We start from the raw sequence: 17,103 nt of genomic DNA on the forward strand, positions 1-17,103 counted from the left end.
GAGCGAGATTTTTGCACCGTTGTGCCTTGCAGACGGCGTTTGATGAAAGTTATCCGTAATCCGGTCGCGCGTGTACCCGTGTGTAGCAGCGTGCCTGGACAGGTTCAGAGGTTGTGGCAGTCACCATTTGCTGCTGCCACGAAACCTGTTTACTTGGAGCCAAGCACTCGTGTGCTCTTCTAGGGCCGGTTGTGCATGCGTGTGAGCCCTTGCTCTGCTCCAGGAACGCCTTCGGCTGATCGAAATGGAAACACGGCTGATGCAGTCGTGGTGTAACCGACGCGCTCTGCAAGAGGACTCTGCCTCCCAGAAGAGCACCGATGCACGTGCTTCTCTGTTTAAACGATACTCAGCAGTCGGGGAGTGTTCTTTGCTCAAGAACTCGAAAGGGAGGACTGTCATCGAGAGGTCTGGTTCTGCCACAGATCCTGCCCCAGGAGACATACTTTCGCTAACTCTTGAGCAAAAATATGCTATTGCTACGAACGAGATGCAAACGGTACTTTCCGAAATTCAAAGCGCAAAGAAGTCACTGGACACAGATATCAAGCTTGTGAAGGTGAGGGAGAACTGACTTTGTAGAACACAACTCGGATTCCAGTACGCTCCTCCGACACCCCACAGACGATCAACTAGTCAAGGCTGACGTGTATTTGCCATATTATTGTTCCATACACTCCCTTCCAGATAGGGCGGGGGCGCAAGTCACGCATATTTGAACGCAGTGAAAAGCACTGTAATTGCCGCCGAAGCAGCATCCATGTTTAAAAAGGGAGGAAAGAGAAGCTGGAAGGATAGAGGGAAGCAACGAATGAGCACACCTGAGTCGTGCCGTTTGTTTCTGAAGGGCACTCGCCACAGTGAGATACCGAAGGAACATGACGGCCGCCGCCGAACCTCCTATGACTGGACCTTTTCTTGCGTATGGAACGTTCGCAGGCCCTCATCAAATTGAGAGAACTGGAGATAGCTGAGGTCAGTCTGGCAATACAAGCAAATGCACTGCTCTCATAAAGACGGGGCAGCCCAGCGTTGGCAGCTACACCATCTTTAGAAGGAAGGGAAGCCTCATCGTGCCCCTTATTTCGTGTCTGCAGATCCGCCGAGACGCTTTCGAGTTTCGCCGCGATGTGGTGGTGAATGGGGAAAATCCTCGCTCAGGAGTGACCATGGCAGAAAAATTGCTCAAATGGCTTGAAGACAGGCTAGTTCGAAAGGACATGCAGATAACGAAACTCAAACTCCACGCTCACCAGCTACGGCAGCAGGCCCAGGCGCCGGCCCGTCGCTTGCGAAGCCGTTTCGACTCGGGAGATGATCTGCACTATATCGACTTTCACCAGCTGCAGATCGAAAATGAGCAGTTTGCAGAAAAGATAGCGGAAGCGAATAGAGAAGTTCTCCACCAGAAACGCAATTGCGGTAGGCACAAGCAAAAATGTGAATCCTCGCCATTCTTCATCATCGCTGCTGCAGCACTCTTCAAAGGCCGGTGCTGCCTCGACGGTCCATTCTGCTTTTCCTTGTTTTGCCGTCAGAATACGCCCCGCAGGAAATTAAGACGCTGTGCAGCTCCTGCGAGCTTTCCTCTTATGGTTGTCAGCAAAAACGCTGCAGACCCAGGCGCAAATGAAGCAAGCCCTGCAGGCAGCTGTCGAAGAGGCGAAGCGCTTGGAGGCGCAGATTCAGGACCGGACAGCTCTGCTAAGGAAAGCCAAGCTAGATGTGCAGAAAGCGGTGAAGGAGAAAGACGCCTCACGAAACGACAACAAGAGGTGATCATTAGTTTATTCGGCGCCTGCTCTCTAGCAGAGGCTTAGGGAGACTGGAGGGCCTCACAGCCGTGTCTCATCGGCGCATGTTGGCGACAATGTGCTACGAAAGAATCTGAAGAGATAAGCTCACTAATGGCAACGGCGAAAAAGCACGAATCTCCTAGGTGGAATTTCCGATCCTGAAGGAACATCGCACTCTGGCCGGGCCCTTCAGTACTAAGCCGCGCTTCCGGCAATTCTAGAACACGCCGCAAGCAGAAACTGAAGGACTATTTTTGGGTACCTCTGTAGGTTACACATCCAATCTCGCGCCACGCTTAAGGTGCCTCAAGTACTCGATTATGTCGCTGATAAGGCGGAGGAGTACGATATGCAACAGCAAGTGAAGGACTGGAGACGAAAAGTCGAGGTCGCTGAGCTCGAGGCAAAACGCGTAAGACAGATACTTGAGGGAAAACGTTTACCTCTCGAGACACTCAACAGCATCATGAACATCTCAGGGACTCAGAGTGCAGACGGGCTTCAGGTGAAGGAGTCAGGGATTCAACTCACGCTTCGAGCTCTGCGTGCTTGATTTTTATACGTGTGTCATCCATCTCTCCTTTTCGCACGCTCTCGTGAGCTTTCGTTTGCATCCCTTATTCCTTCACGACTATCCGTCGACGGCGAACCACGCGTGTAGTTGTAGGTGGAAGTCTCAGGTTGTCCCTTCATCGCGAAAGAGTGCCTGTGCGACTCCATTCACTGTGCAGCATCATGGGTCGCAGTCACTACCGCACGGCACAGCCTCCGGTCGACTGCGGGTTGACACACAGCTGCAGATCTCTACAGTGTCGGTACCGGCATATCACTCCCATACTTCTAATTTCGGACAACCAGTTAGCGCTTGCTGCGTATCGGAAATGCGGGATGCATAGGCGTCTCAGCCTCTTTGGTGACCACTGAGTTTGAAGCGTGTCGTGTCTCCTTACGCACCGTATGCAGCTGCGATCCAGCAGAAAGACCTCGACGATGCATTCGGTTGCAGCATGAGATGCGACGAAGTCCCGAGCCACAAACTCGTCTTTGGACACGTATTGCTTGCTGCTGGTATCGGCTCACTTGAGCTACACGCCACAACACATCCGCACTGCCGCGCCCGCCAAAATGCTTCACTTGCACAGCACCTATTAAACATGAAAGGGTGCTTTTGTAGATGAATCGTGTCGTGTTCTGTCAGGCGGGTCTTGGGGAAAAGGGACCAGCGGTTTGGGGAGAGTGGAAGAGGACAGTTGAGCCGGGTCCACTGCTTCGAGACATACTCTAGGAAAAAATATTCCCATCTACGTGCTAAGAACCCTGATGCTGTTGCCACCACACGTTGCGTACCCACAGCCTCTGTGTTCATAGATGTGCACTGTGTGCTCACTAACCGATGGCAGCGTTCGTCGTGCAAAACTCGCCACCTCGCGTTACTGCTTTGGCTTTGGGAGACCCTCGCGAGCAAGCGCTGCCTTGTGTCCGCCTGCATGTGGGTATACTTTATTAAGGACAGCTAGGCCAACCTCAGATGATACGTAACTCACCAACTTACGGCCGGGTGAGCCCGGTCATCTGTGGGTGTTGGGCGATCGGTCGAACAGGTTTTTGTCCAGAGACCGTATTCCACATCAGCTCTATAACGAGCCCTGGACGGCTTCACGATGCATTGTCACAGGAGGGGGATACCAGTAAAGCACAGTACCTAGCATGCTTTATGGCATCATATAAGGAGCGACGCGCATCAATGCAGCACCGATCTCCTACTACGCGGCCGCAGGGCAAGTTTGGCTAGGCTATCGATTACGCAGTTGGTTGATCGCTTGATCGCGCATGAGTCGCACACCTCCGCGAGACTGGTCACTGCTTCCCTTTAGTGATTTTCTGCACTCCGGGAACTCCCGAAGGTTCCTCGTTCCACAAGGCAGCCGCTTGCTCACTTTCACCGATTCGCAGGATTGATTGTGTCCATCTGTGCATCTAAATTGAGACTATCGACTATATATTTTAGACGCTAACTTCGCGGCTACAGTCTGGAAACCGGATCTGGCCGCTCGCCGTCACGCATTTGAGTGTGCGACACAGATCGCGAAAATCGCTTATATTGCGAGGGCAGCAAAACGGGTTGACTAACTCTCGTGGGCTCCTTTCCTATTGGGCCTCACCGTGCCAACGTGAGCCGCCGCGGAGGCAAGCATAAAGGTTCAACACACAATCTGCCTGGCGAAAAGCCATTCTTCACATGCATGCAGCTCGAGGTCTTCCGCAGAGCCTTCTGAGCCCCCCACCGATCCGTTTACTAGAAAACTCCGTGGAGCGGAACGTGGCAGAAGGAAGGCAGCTTCAAGTGTCTTGAATGTACACGCCGTGCTGAGACTTTTTCTTGTGTAGCTGTGGCTTTGTACTGCTCGAACTCTCCGATGACGACCACGTCCCCTGCCGCTGCGCGTGTATGTACGGACATCAGACCGCACAGTTGCCATGCCTTCATTTCTTGGCGGAAACCAACGCTGCCACTGCATTGTCTAAGCCACCCGCAAGCGATATTCTCCCTGAAAGTGTCTTTCCTCTTTGCTTTGTGCTCTCCTTTGATTTTTAATTCGTGCCCTCGGAAGCGTCTTGGCGTTTATTCCTTTCTAGGGGGTCAGGGCACGGGCCGCCCGCTTTTCGTCGATGCATTTGAATCTCGATCTCTATTTCTTTCTTCACAGCGGAACTCCGGGGGGACCTGGTCGGTCTTGACTGATATTTTACCTCGTCATAAAGCCCCTTGCTTCGCACAACGCAGGTAAATGCCAACGCTCAAGACGAAAACGTTTGAAGGACCTTGCACGCCCCGGGGTCGCTACTGCTTGGCAACCTAAGGCATAACGCCCCTCAGCACAACTGCCTTGTCTTTCTAGGCATTCCCGAGAGTGTTTCAGTGAGAGCCATGAACTGTCAGGAGTCCGGACTTCCAGACTCTTCTGGCCTTTGCAAGCAGGATACCAGACGGAATTCTTTGCAGCTGATGAGGCTACCTGCCGGGAATCGTGCCGGAGAACGTTGTTTCAGCACCAACTGCGGCGGTACCGTGTGGGACTTGCTGAATCGGATTTCGCTATAGAATCTTCTGGAGGCTTCGTTCCTTAAAAGTATCTGTGGCCCTTCGGATGCGAACCCAGTAGACAGCGTCCCAGCTAGTCGGTGTCTTACTTCTATGCAATGAGCGATGAAGAAGATGATATTGAAGACGTGGGCGGAGACCTTGAGTCCCGCCCCTCTTTGCTCCCCTCTGCTTCCTCTCGGCCTTCTTTTCCGGTGGATGGGCACGTAAAGTCGCGTCCACGCGCATCCTCGTCGTCTCGCGCTTCTTCTCCTCGTTCCTCCTTCCTTTCGACTTCTTACTTGTCTTGCCCAGTCTCCGCACCGACGCCGCCCGACCCCCGTCTAGAGCCGAAGCCTGCACATGCGAAATCCGCGTCTCAGCCCCTTTCCACTGCTCCTGCGGCGCACTCGGCCCCGCGAGGAAGTTTTTCTTCTCCGTCCTCCTCCTGCACACCTGCGTCGTCTCTTTATTCCACGTGTTCGTCCTCTCCGTCGGCTTCCTGCTCCTTCCCCGCTGAAGACAGCCGGCCGCCGGAGTCGACAGGGGAGAAGACAGAATGGTCTCCCGAGCGTAGCCGCTTGCAGAGAGACGCTGCGAGCCATGGTGGGCTGGGGGCCTTGGAGGCTGCGGAGGGCCTGACAGCGTCAGTTCCCTCTGTCTCCGGAGGAGAAGCCTCGGGAAAAGCGGCGCATGCTGCGGCGCAGGACAGCTTCGTTTCGCCGCACACAGACGATGGTGTTGCTAAGGCAGGGGCACGGGCTGTCCAGGAGCTCCTCTCTGTGTGCAATGCACTTCTCTCGGCAGCGGTCAACGACCAGGAGGAAAGGGAGAGAGGAAGCTCCTTTACCTCTCCGCGCGGGCCTTCGCCTCCGTTTCCTTCTGCCAACGCAGAGGACCTAAGAGTGGCGCTGGTGAAGGCGCAGAGTGCAGTTTTCGACTTTTGGCCTTTCACGAATCATGCCCAACCCGCATGTCTCGTAGACTTCTGCTCCTTAGTTTCCAGGTATCAAACGGCGCGAGCGGGGAGGGCGGCGCAAAGCTCTGCATCAGACCCTGAGGACTCAGGCCGCCATAGCGCGGGAAGTCACCATGGCAGTCTTAGCACGAGTCAGCACACGTGCGCTTCAGCGCCTCCGGCGCGATCTCTCATACTCGAACCGAGCAACGACGAAATGGAGGACCTGTTTGCCGTTCTCACGTCGCCGAATCGGTCGGTAGAGAGGAAGAAAAAAAACGAAGGCGACGCCGAGGAAAAGTCCAAAAGCATCTCGGCCAGAGGCGGGCGCCCTCGCGGGACAGAAGACGGGGCCCAGGAGATGCATGAGGCCGCTCAAAAAGAGGTTTCTGCGTTCTCCGCGCCTCCTGCGGCCGCAAGAGGTCGCCCGTTCTCAAACAGACCCTCGACTGTGAGCAGTGGCGACGAGGTGAAAGACGACGTCCGCGTTGGCGATGATGACGGAGGAGACCTTGACTGCAGCCTGATCCTGCCGCCTTCGTCTTTCTGCGGGGGCGACGCCGCGACAAAGGGGGAAGGCATTCCCACGTTTTCTCAGGAGGACCTTCCACTTCTCGCCGGCCGCAGAAAGGCGTCAAAGAAGCAAGCTGCCTTCGCTTCGAAGACCTCATCCCTCCCTACGCCTTGCGCCTCTGTGGCGGCACCCACAGGACGCGCCGACGAATCCTGCGCTCTCCTCTCAGCCTCTGAACCAGAGGAAGACAGCGGAAGCATCGCATCCTGGGCGAACGCCCGGCGCAGGAAGGAGCGCCAGGTTTCGGCGTATTCTGCTTCCTCGCCGGCGGCCTCTTCTCGCGGTCACGAATGCGGCGGAGAAGGCAGCGGTGCGAGGGAAAGCGACGCGCAGGATCCCTTCCACGTGGCGTTCCAGCGCATGCAGACGATCTTTGGCCGCGGCGCAAGAGATAGAGGAGACAAGAGAGACATGGAGCGCGGCAAGAAACGAGCTACTCTCGTGTGTGGGTCGACGACGCGGGAGCTCGTGCAAGACCTCCCCGTTCACCTCCGCAGGTGGTTCGGCCGGAATTTCCCCTTCTCTGTGAAAATCGACCGCATCAACAAAGAGGTATTCCTGAGCTGCTAGAAGAGCCGCGAAAAACAAGGCATCGCGTGAAAGTCGCAGAATCAATCACGTGACACCCGCGGGCGCGGGTGCGAGTAGCAGGGGTACCTCGCCGCCATACTTGTTTTGGCTACCCCAGAAGGTGCTTCGCTGCTTGTCTGTTGATGGGGCGGCGTAACACCATCTACCATCTGTATTTCCTCGAGGCCTTTGGGGTGCGTTCCGGCTTTTTCACTCCCTCTTCACGCTCGGCATCTCGTTGCTTCGCCTCTGTGCGTTTGGCCTTCCTGTCCGTCGTCCGGTGTGTCCCTTTGCCTCTCAGGTCGTCTGGAGCTCGTTGCGGGTTTTGTTTCTTTTCTCTTTCGCCGCTTTTCAGGTCTTTGGGCACGAAGACTTTCGCGGGCTCCAGCTGGGCGCGGTCAATGCCATCATGAGCGGCAGGGACTGCTTCCTGGTCATGCCAACAGGTGTGCCTCCCGCACAGAGAGATGCGTTTGAGCATGCTATTGAGATTAGCGGCTTCGTGGCAGCCAGCCACGGGCGAGCGCCGGAAAAGCGTTCCAGCACACTTGAGAGGAACAAGCGCGAGAGGGAGACACGCGGTGTTCCTAGAGAGGCGAGGCTTTCTGCTTTGAGACCAAGGCTCGTGGGCTTGTGAAGGGGCTCTCGTTTCGATTCTTGCTTGGCTTTCCCTTCTGACTCTACCCGCTTTCGGTCTTCTCCCGCGGCTCTCTCCAGGCGGAGGCAAGAGTCTCTGTTTCCAGCTGCCGGCCTACGCGCTCGGAGGGCTCACTCTCGTGATTTCTCCGCTGCTGGCCTTGATGGGCGACCAGCTCCGGTCCCTCAAGAAGTTGGGCGTTGAGGCGGCCAAAATCGATGGAGAAATCTCTAAAAGCGATGTAGGTCGGACTTGATTTGCCTCCGTGCGGCTGAAGTTTCTTCTCTGCCCGCGCTCGCCTTTTTCGTGCCATTGCTTCCTTTCTTTCACTTTCGGACTCCATCCTCTCACGCTTGATTGCTCATCCGAGCAGGCGCCAGCCGCACATCGCACCATGTCCGTCCCTAGCGTCTAGCTGCCTGCTGCGTCGCAGGAGAGCCACAGCGGCCGTTGAGGTACTCGCGTCTCTCCCCTTCTTCGCCTTCCCCCCTTCTTCTTCTCGCTCGTGGTTGCCCGGTGTTCGAGCCAAGTAGCCGCGGAGCGCGGCGCTGGCCCTGTTTGCCGTTTTGTCTCCTGCAGCGAATCGTGCCTGCCTGGTGTGCGGTCTTTCTCAGCTGCTTGCGGTCTACGACGAGCTGAGTCAGCCCACCTTCTCGCTGCGCATTCTGATGGTGACCCCGGAGTTCCTCGCGCGCTCCGAAGGCCTCATGAGCGTCCTCCAGGGCGTCTACGGCCGCGGCCAGTTGAGCCTCCTGGTGATCGACGAGGTAAACACAAGTCGCTGGAACCGTGGGGGCGGAGGGTCCCGCCTCCCGTCTCGCCTGCGGCGTAGACCGAGGCGCCTCACAAGCTTCAACGCTGCGCTTCTGCTGGGGTCTTCTTGCCTGAAAGGCACGCGGATGGATGGGCCTAGACGCGGAGAGAGAGGGAAGTCTCGCAGACTGGGAGTTGGCAGCCGGTCTTTCAGCAGCAGATACGCAGAGGCGCGCAGAGGAGGTTGCGGCTTCACGCTCACGACTGCAGTCCGCCGTGGTGGAGCTGGCGCGAGCGGGCCTCGCGCCTGGAGTCGGGCGGAGCGTCGCCCACGGCCCCACAACTGGGTTCCTGAGTTCACTCGCGGGCGCACTCTGTCTCTTTGTCTCTCTTCTCGATCGACGCCTGCAGGCGCACTGCGTGTGCCAGTGGGGCGAAGATTTTCGGGCGGACTACCTCTCTCTGGGGAAGCTTAAAAAGACCTTCCGCGACGTGCCGCTGCTGGCTCTCACGGCGTCCGCCTCGCCCGATGTGAGTTCGCGGGGGGCGAAAGGCCTAGACCCTAGAAGGCGCCCGCGGAAGACATGCACAAGAGACCGGGGCGAGTAAGGGGAGAGACAGCGCAAGCGGATTCTGCGGCCCGCGCGCATGCGCAGAAGTTGCGCTCCACGCTATTCGACAAGCGACTTACATCTTACTCTGTAGATTAGCTACGATCGTACGTCTGACTACCGGGCTGGGTCTATGCTTACAGTAAGTCAACAGGTATAGTGGCTACGGCTTCCAAGCAAACGTGGCTACCGGGATGCTGAAATCCAACAGTTTCGGGTGTGGAGTTCGCGTCGAATGGCTGTGGAGCTCCGCCTCGCCCTTCAGTTTCCTCTTGGCTTCTCGCGGCGCGCCTCGACCGCTGTCGAAACCTGACTCAGGACTCACTCAAACTCGCTTGTTGCTGGTATTCATGTGATCAACAAGTCAATTAAATATCAACAGTGATGAAACTCATTGGGTTAACATTGCAACATAGAAGGCAAGGCTGGGATACGTTCAAACTCACACGCGATACGTTTCCATGTTAACTTTTTAAGTACCATGGGGGCGAAGACTGTGTCGCTGTGTGGCGCGGTGTCTGCCCTAGGTCTTCTCCGAAGTCAAGCGGATCTTGCGGATTCCGAACTCGGTTGACTTCCGCATGTCTATCAACCGGCCGAACCTGTTTCTCGAAGTTCGAGAGAAGTCTCGGCACACCATCTACGATGTTCACCGCCTGCTCTCGACGCCGCCGCTGAAAGACGAAGCAGGCATCATCTACTGCCTCTCCATCAAGGACTGCGAAGTTGTCGCGTCTCACCTCGTCGCCCTGGGCGTCCGCGCCGCACCTTACCACGCCAAAATGGCACCACGAAGGCGTCATGAGGTACTGACTTCTGGCCAGTCGCTGCGCACTCTAGCCCCTCTTCTCTCGCATGCAACTGGCAAAGTGCTCCGCCCACAAGGGATTTGCTGAGGCTCGACGCGCCTGCGCCACCGCCGCGCCCAAGACTTGACGCGGTGATGCACAGTGGCGCCGCGACCTCGATCCCCGTCTTTGCTTCTTAGCGCGGGGGGAGGCGGGGGGGGGGGGGGGGGGTTGCAGCGCGCGACGCCTCATCACGCCACCCCCTGCTCTTGTTGCTCAGTCTACACACCCTGCCGGCTGAGCTCTACTCTCTTCGGTGGTGCAGCGCGGGTTCAACTAACCCCGGCCCCAGGTGCCGGCGCCGCCGGTCCCTTCTTCTGATCCTCGCCGCTGAGTCTTGGCTCTGTTTGCATCGCCTTGTGCTGACCGAATGCCTGCCTGCGCGCCGTTGGCATTCTCTTTCTTCTGCAGACTCAAGCGGCTTGGATGGCGAGAGACATCGACGTCATCGTCTCCACGGTTGCGTTCGGCCTCGGCGTCGACCGCCCCGACGTCCGCTTCGTCTTCCATCATTCAGTGCCCCCCTCTCTCGAACGGTGAGGAGGAGACGGCAAGCCCTGAGGTGAAAGCAATCTTGCAGCCGCAGACGAAGAGAGGAGGCAGGTCGTAGGGCCTGCGAAGGCGCCGCGAAGAGGCCAAGTGGCGACAAAAGGGCATGCACGCAAGAGACGATCTGTTCGGCACCAGGCTCCTCGGTGCTCACTTTCCTACGGATTGTTGGGTCCTGTCACTCCTCCACCCCCCCCTCTTTCGCGTCTTTTGCGTCTGCTGTTCGCTGTAACCGTTACTTTATGTTATTTTCGCGGTTTCCCCTTCTCTGGGCGATTCGCTCTTTTTGCTCGCTCTCACTTGCATTCGCCACGCCGATGTCTCATCAGTCCCGCGTTGCCTGTAGAAACCCGCAGGTACGCGCGGACAGCGGGCTTCGCCTCATTCGCGTACACGTCGCCTGTGACTTTATCTCTCTCGCTTATTCTGCCGCTTCCGCTCCGCAGATACTACCAGGAGATTGGGCGCGCAGGCCGCGACGGGTTCGCTTCGCGCTGCATTCTGTTCTACTCACCGTCGGACGTTCAGCGGGTCTCGAAGCTGCTCGTCGCGCGGCCGAAGCGGGGCTCTGGAGGCGAGAAGGGTGCGCAGGGGAGGCTGGGACGTCTCGAAAAAATGGTGCACTTCTGCGAGGCGTCAGTCGAGTGCCGGCGTCAGCTCTTGCTGCAGGCCTTCGGCGAAGAGCTGCGAGACGCCATTGCGTCGGTCTCCGTCGCAGACGAAGGCGAGGAGGAAGAGACGGACGCAAGCCGGCGCGGCGCCGAAGACGAGGGCGACCTCGGGTTGCAGTCCCGCGCGGAAGCAGAAAACCAGTGGATGCGGAAGGGCAAGCTGTGCGCCAGGAGCTGCGACAACTGCTGGAAAAAAACACACCTGACAGTCCAGGTACGCAGGGGACTGCCGCCGAAGCTCACGCAGAAACGCTCCATAGATACAGCGTGCCTGGCACCTGACGTGTGGTGAAAGCGAGGCATGCGCGACGAGAGACTCGCTTGACGCAAGACACGCAAAAAGAAAAACAGGAGACGTAGACATACATTTATATATTTATATGTGTGGCTTTCTTGTTAACGATCCGCGTCATCTGGGCTCGACGCAGCACCAGGGGCCTCGGAGCGCTCTGGCTTGCCTGCGACCTTCCACTTGATGCCGAGTGGAAGGTCGCAGGCAGTGTGTTGGCGCCACGCGCGATGCACCCTTTGCATGCGACTGCCAAACGCTGTCGCGGAGGCTCGACTGCCCAGTTGTTGCCTTTCTGCGGCTCAGTACCACGACGTCACCGTGTACGCCCAGAAACTCGTTCTCCTTCTCCTCGCACAAGAGAGACTCTGTGGGACCGGCTACGGCTCCGGCCTCACGCGCAAGCAGCTCTGCGATGCGGCCCGCGGAGACATGCGCCGGCATGCGTCTCTGCAGGACAAGTGAGCGGCGCGGGAGGATAGATCGAAACTGAGGAACGAGGGGAAGGCTCGGAAAACGATGCGCTCTGGGCGTGGATGACATCTGCCCTCTCTGAGAAAGAATCGCGGTCTCGAATCCATTCGCTCCACGGCGGCGTCGAGAGCCAGCTCGCGAGCAGGCTTCAGAGCTGCAGCGGAGGAGGCGTGTGGAAGGCGTGGCGAACTCGGATGCCGCGACATGTAACAGGATGCGCCCTCAGGACTCGAGGCCAGACAGCATGTCTTTTCGTGAGATTTGACGTGTGGTTCGACGCGCGGGGCCCCAGAACGCACACATGCCTTCTAACCTCGTTTGCCTGCTGTTTGTTTTTTTTGCTCGGTCAGGCTGCGGCACAACGAACACTTTGGGTGTATGCGGGGCATCGCGACTGGCGACATCGAGACGTTGATCGGGTACAGCGTCGCGCAGAATCGATTCAGATGGCGGAACAAACGTCAACAACACTGTAGCGCTCAGCTGTGTCCGTTCGCCAGGGCAACGGGGGCACCCTGTCTCCTCTGTCCAACATACATAGGTGTGTGCGTCTCTTCTCCTGTCCTTTCCAGACACATGGTGAAGGATCGCTGGCTTATCGAGTCCGTCGTCAAGATGAAGGGAAAGTTCGCGTCCTACGTCGTTCTCCGGTAAGGGGGGACTGCCTGATGCCCAGATGGAGCGCACGTGCCGTTGAGGCGCTGCCCGTGGCGTTTCCAGTTCTCCAGTGGGTTCCTCCGCATGCATAGAAGACCGAGTGGGAGTCTGTGTCACTTCGCAGCGCTGCCCTCAGTTCTTCCGGGTAGGCAGAACGCGATGACGCCTGATGCGTTCGTCCGCTGCAGTCTCTAGAGGATGCCTCGCTCGTGCCAGGAGTAGACACTTTAGCAAATGGATAGGAATCTGGGATGTGGCTTGCAGCAACTGCTTCTCTCGTCTTTTCGTTTTCAGAAGCCTGAGGCCGCGCATCGGCGCCGGGCTCTGAACAGATGATGAGGGACGGAGTCGCTCCAGCCGCCGCGCGGCGTATGACAACAACGTCTGGCTGGGCACTCTCTTTCGTTTCGCGTCTCTGCGTGTGCTCCACCAGACCAGGGGAGGCGGTGCACTCGCCGCTGAAGGGCCCCGAGCCGCTTATCGTGCCGAACTTTTTGCCTTCCGCGGCTGCGTCTCGTCCAGCAGCCCAGAAGATCTCTGTGCGCGCCCCGGCGTTGAGCCGGCAGGCAGACGATGAGTCTGTCCCTCTCGCAGGCGCCGAAGGCCGCGGCAGCTCGAGAGGTCGCGACGGCGACGGCCGCGCCTTCTCTTCTGTGGGTGCGAACGGGGCCACGCCGCAGCTGAGCGCTGCATCTCGGGCTAGCCGCGAGGCTCCGTTGCTGCGTCATCCGCGGAAGAAGCAGAGATTTCTTGTGGTGCCTGAGACGCTCGGACAGGACCCGACAAGCGAGGAGAGCGGCGAGTCCCCGCCCGAGTCGTCGGGCTCGTCCCTGGGGTCCTTGCAGGGGGGGGCAGGCCTTCTCGGCGACGACGAGCTGGACGACTCCCTCCTCGAGCTGCCTCTCCTCTCCACTCTCACTCCCTCGCCGTCGGCGCCTACGGAGCGAAGCGCTTCGGGGGAGGCGGACAGAGGTCGCGCCTTCTCGCGCTCCATTTGCGAGAAACTACTGACCGCAGCGCCCCAGGCCGCAGGCCCGTCTTCGGCGCAGCGCGTGTACCTTCAGAAGCTTCTGCGAGAGGACGAAGGCGGGCGAAACCGCTGGAAGGCGGGCGACCAGGAAATGGAGAGCAGAGACGCGAGAGGAGGCATTCCAGAGTGCGGGGCAATCGCGCACCCGCCTTCAGCTTCCCTGGGTCCTTCTGGTTCCTCGACGCCGCGCCCGCCCTCAGCAGCAGCCATGATATGGAAGGCCCTCTCAGAGGACACGCCGCTAGACGACGCGGACGTCTTTGTCTCGGGTGCGGAGGGAGCAGGCGAGGCCAGAGGGAGAAGAAGCGGTATGCACTCGCGCTGCGCGTCCCCCTCGCCCTCTGTCTCAGCGGACGCGCCAGAGGTCGAGGTGGACTGCAGAATCCCCCCGGAGCCGGGGGCGCCCCACGAGGCGTTCTCTTCGTCTTCTGGTTTCGGCTCTGGGGGTGGAGCCCAAAGTGCACCAACCGTCCCCCAGCTGCAGCAGAAAGAGAGACGCACCCACCAGACGACTTTGACAACGTTCGTGAAACCGAAAAAGGCTTCTCCGCCCGTCGAGGGGGACGGCGGAGACAGAGACCGGTGGCGAGGCGAGGACCGCGGCGAATCACGCGAGCGCGGGTACGGGGCAACAGGCACGAGGGAGGACGCGAGTGACTTTGTGGGCGCAGAAGTGGCGGAGAGAGAGCCTGAAGACAGCAAGGCGGCGGTCGTCGAAGCCATTCGCCAGGCGCAAATCGACGCAATGAGACGCAACGGCGTCAAGCGGAAACTCCCTGCCAGCTGGCTCCGCAGGCCCTAGAAAACTCGACCTAGGAAATCCGGATACACAGACTGATGCAGGATCCCTGAACGCGCAGTGCTGGGTAGCGCCTTCTACGAAATGCAGACGGGACCAGTGCAACAGTGTTTACGCGTGTTTGGCTCGGCAGGGCGCGCAGGCGGCTCCATATGCCTCCTCCATCCGCACCTCATAGAGGCAGCCCAGAAGACGCAGAGAAGACACGAAGCTCGGTTGCGGCTGGGGGGATGGGAGGCAATTCAGAGCGTGGCGCCCCTCCGTATGCGCCAGCGAAGCCTGAATGAGCTGACGAAGCGCGTGGCTGAGGCCTTCGCGGGCCTGCGTCCTCGCGGAGAAGACAGCTGGGAAAAACCCTCGCCTCTCGCCGGTCGGGGGGAGGGTCGGTAAAGGGAGCAGGCATTCTACCCTAACAGTGTGGGTAATTCGTTTTCTGTTTGCTTCTTGGTTGCTCTGTACCTTATTCGCGGATGCACTGAGGGAAGGACGCCCGCGCATGGGGTGGTTTAGTGCGATGGCCTAGGAGTCTCAGGAAGAAAACGAAAGTGACTCTTGGAGTCGAGGGGCCTGGCTCTCATCGTCTCGGCTTCAACGCTGCCAGCCGGAGCCTGCGACCGAGGGCGCCTCGCCACTGGGCCGCGTGGCTGACCTGCGGACCCCTGTTGAGTCTTTGCGCCGAGCCTCTCTTTCTTCTTTGTCAACGACCTTTGTAAACTTTTGAAATACGCAACTGGAAGACTCAACCCTGGAAAGCACGTGCCACGGCACAGTGGCTCTGCCTCCCCTTTTCGATTCATGGGGGCAACAAGTATCTTTTCGGTTGTGACGACTTGTGAGGTGACGGTGAAAGCGCCTGAGGCGATCCACCAAATCTCCTAGCTCGACGCGCACTCAGCTGATGTACTACCGCTGTCGGCATGAAGAGATGCTAGTCAGGCAGAAAGGGCGCGCAGCTCGTGGCGTGCGGTGCTCGCGCACTGATACTCGGCAATGGGGAATGCAAGAGCAGAGCTGCTCTTGAACGAGCAGCCACAAAACGCTCCACGCCAGCAGATACGTAGGGGCCGCTCGGCACGACGCGCTGATCGAGGCTGTCAGTGCCCCTGCACCCTTCTGTATACCTGAGGTTACATGGGTTCGTTTGTTTGACTGCCGCGCGAAACGCTTGTCGAGCTCTCTGCAGTAGGTCCCCGCGGGCCTTCGCCTGTCGCTGACTCACGGCTCTTGATCCCTCACGAAACCCTGGCTTTCTGCTCGAGATGGCAAGTCCACACCACCCTGCACGAGCTCGTGGGACGAACACGACACTGAGGGAGGCTACCAGCTCTTGCCCGAGTGTACGTCGACCAGCCGTCTCAGGCCTGCGGGAAACTTCCCCGCGCATATAGCCGTCCATCGGCGTAGGGCTTGAGAACCCGGCGATCGGACGGCACAGTTCCCTCCCAGCCCTACCCCCCCCCCCCCTCCCCCCCCCAACAACGGATAGAATACCTCGAGTTGCTTATGTTGGCGGTTCTGGGCGCAGACACAACTTTCTGGGGGTAACACTCGTCCAGGATTTAAGCTGCTAGCTTCTTTGTCTTTCCTTGGCACGCAACTATCGTCCAGACGCTGCATGAGCCGCGTTTTCCAAAGGGTCCTGCGTCGCCCCTGGCATGCAGCTCTTTCACGACCGCTCCAGCGTCAGATCTCCGGGGAGATCTGCGGTCACTCGCTACCACCGCGCACGTGTGTGGATTGTTGTTTCCCTGTCCCCGCCCGCCTCCCCCCGTGTCGCCCGACTCGCGTGCTTCGCGAAGACAGGCACGGATGGAAGCGAACTACGCCGAAACAGCGCTTCTCTTGTTGCTGCACGGATATTACTCAGCGCTTCGCTCCAGACGAAAGAAGCTCCGTTAAGCTCCTGCCCTGACTGGCTCGCCACAGAACTCCCAGCGCACGAGAACTCGCACCGCGCGTTGCTCACACCGGTCGGCGGACGGCGCGTGGAACGCCGGGGTCATGCACGTCCCCTCCGAGTGTCCTCTGCGCTCCACGTGGAACGGCGTGTGGCCTTGGCGCCTACTTGTCTTCAAACAAAACAGTTTGCACAGTCCGTGGGCTGCATCCAGGCTTTTGAGACAAGCCTCGTCTGATTCCCGCTTTCTCGCACAGTTGCTGACAAACCTGCAACTTCCACGCGAAAACCCCCGCGGTCGGGACGTGTGCAGCCTGCTTCCAGCTCGGATTTGCAGCCGCAGGGTTCCCAGGGTCATCATCGTCCACCGATACCGGGGGAAACTCGGCGAGTGGCGGACTGACCTTTACTGGCGACGCCGACTCTTCTTTCTCGTGTGGGAGGTCGCAAGGAGCCTCGCGGTGTCTCGGCTGCGACCGAAATCCACCGACTCCCCGTCAGACGAAAACGCGCGGCGCTCTTGCCCGTTTCCACAACCTTCACTGGCCTTCACTCCACCGCCTCTTTCGAGCCGCCCGCTTCCGCATCCGGACCTGAGTCTAGCGACGCAGCGATCAGTACGTCAGCCGGCTCGCGGGCCGTCGTCTTCTTGAACTCTGCAACTCCCTCCTCGCGCGGCGGAGCTCTCAGTCACACCTCTTGGGAGAAAGGCTGGAGTCCACCGCACGGGGCTTGCAAAGCTTCCTGTCCAACCTCGTCTCGGCACATGAATAAGAGTGACGGCGTGCATTTCGAGGAAGACGTCACCGGCGGCCATCTACAGCGCTGTAGGCCTTTTCATTCCACTACATATCTGTTAGGCGCGGGACTAAATCTCGGAGGAAGTCAGGGAGTCGTGTGCGCAGCGA

General features: G+C 58.7%; 2 protein-coding genes across 2 annotated transcripts; both read left to right on the forward strand.

Annotated features, from left to right (window-relative positions):
- Window positions 1–1,220: 1,220 nt before the first annotated feature.
- BESB_018160 (uncharacterized protein) lies at window positions 1,221–2,349 on the forward strand (the record flags this gene model as incomplete). The annotated part of the gene is made up of 3 exons (XM_029360531.1): window positions 1,221–1,422; window positions 1,604–1,775; window positions 2,067–2,349. 3 exons carry the CDS (start codon window positions 1,221–1,223, stop codon window positions 2,347–2,349), a joined length of 657 nt encoding a protein of 218 aa, XP_029216507.1.
- A 2,648-nt stretch (window positions 2,350–4,997) lies between these two features.
- BESB_018170 (ATP-dependent DNA helicase, RecQ family protein) lies at window positions 4,998–14,301 on the forward strand (the record flags this gene model as incomplete). Its single annotated transcript, XM_029360532.1, has 12 exons — window positions 4,998–6,962; window positions 7,336–7,426; window positions 7,698–7,858; window positions 8,232–8,384; window positions 8,782–8,901; window positions 9,509–9,787; window positions 10,241–10,365; window positions 10,825–11,263; window positions 11,645–11,799; window positions 12,163–12,231; window positions 12,385–12,462; window positions 12,903–14,301. The coding sequence occupies 12 exons, from the start codon at window positions 4,998–5,000 to the stop codon at window positions 14,299–14,301; spliced, it is 5,034 nt and encodes a 1,677-aa protein (XP_029216508.1).
- Between the last annotated feature and the right edge of the window lie 2,802 nt (window positions 14,302–17,103).

This window comes from Besnoitia besnoiti, chromosome X (genome assembly GCF_002563875.1).
Source record: "Besnoitia besnoiti strain Bb-Ger1 chromosome X, whole genome shotgun sequence".
NCBI classification, from domain to species: Eukaryota; Apicomplexa; class Conoidasida; order Eucoccidiorida; family Sarcocystidae; genus Besnoitia; species Besnoitia besnoiti.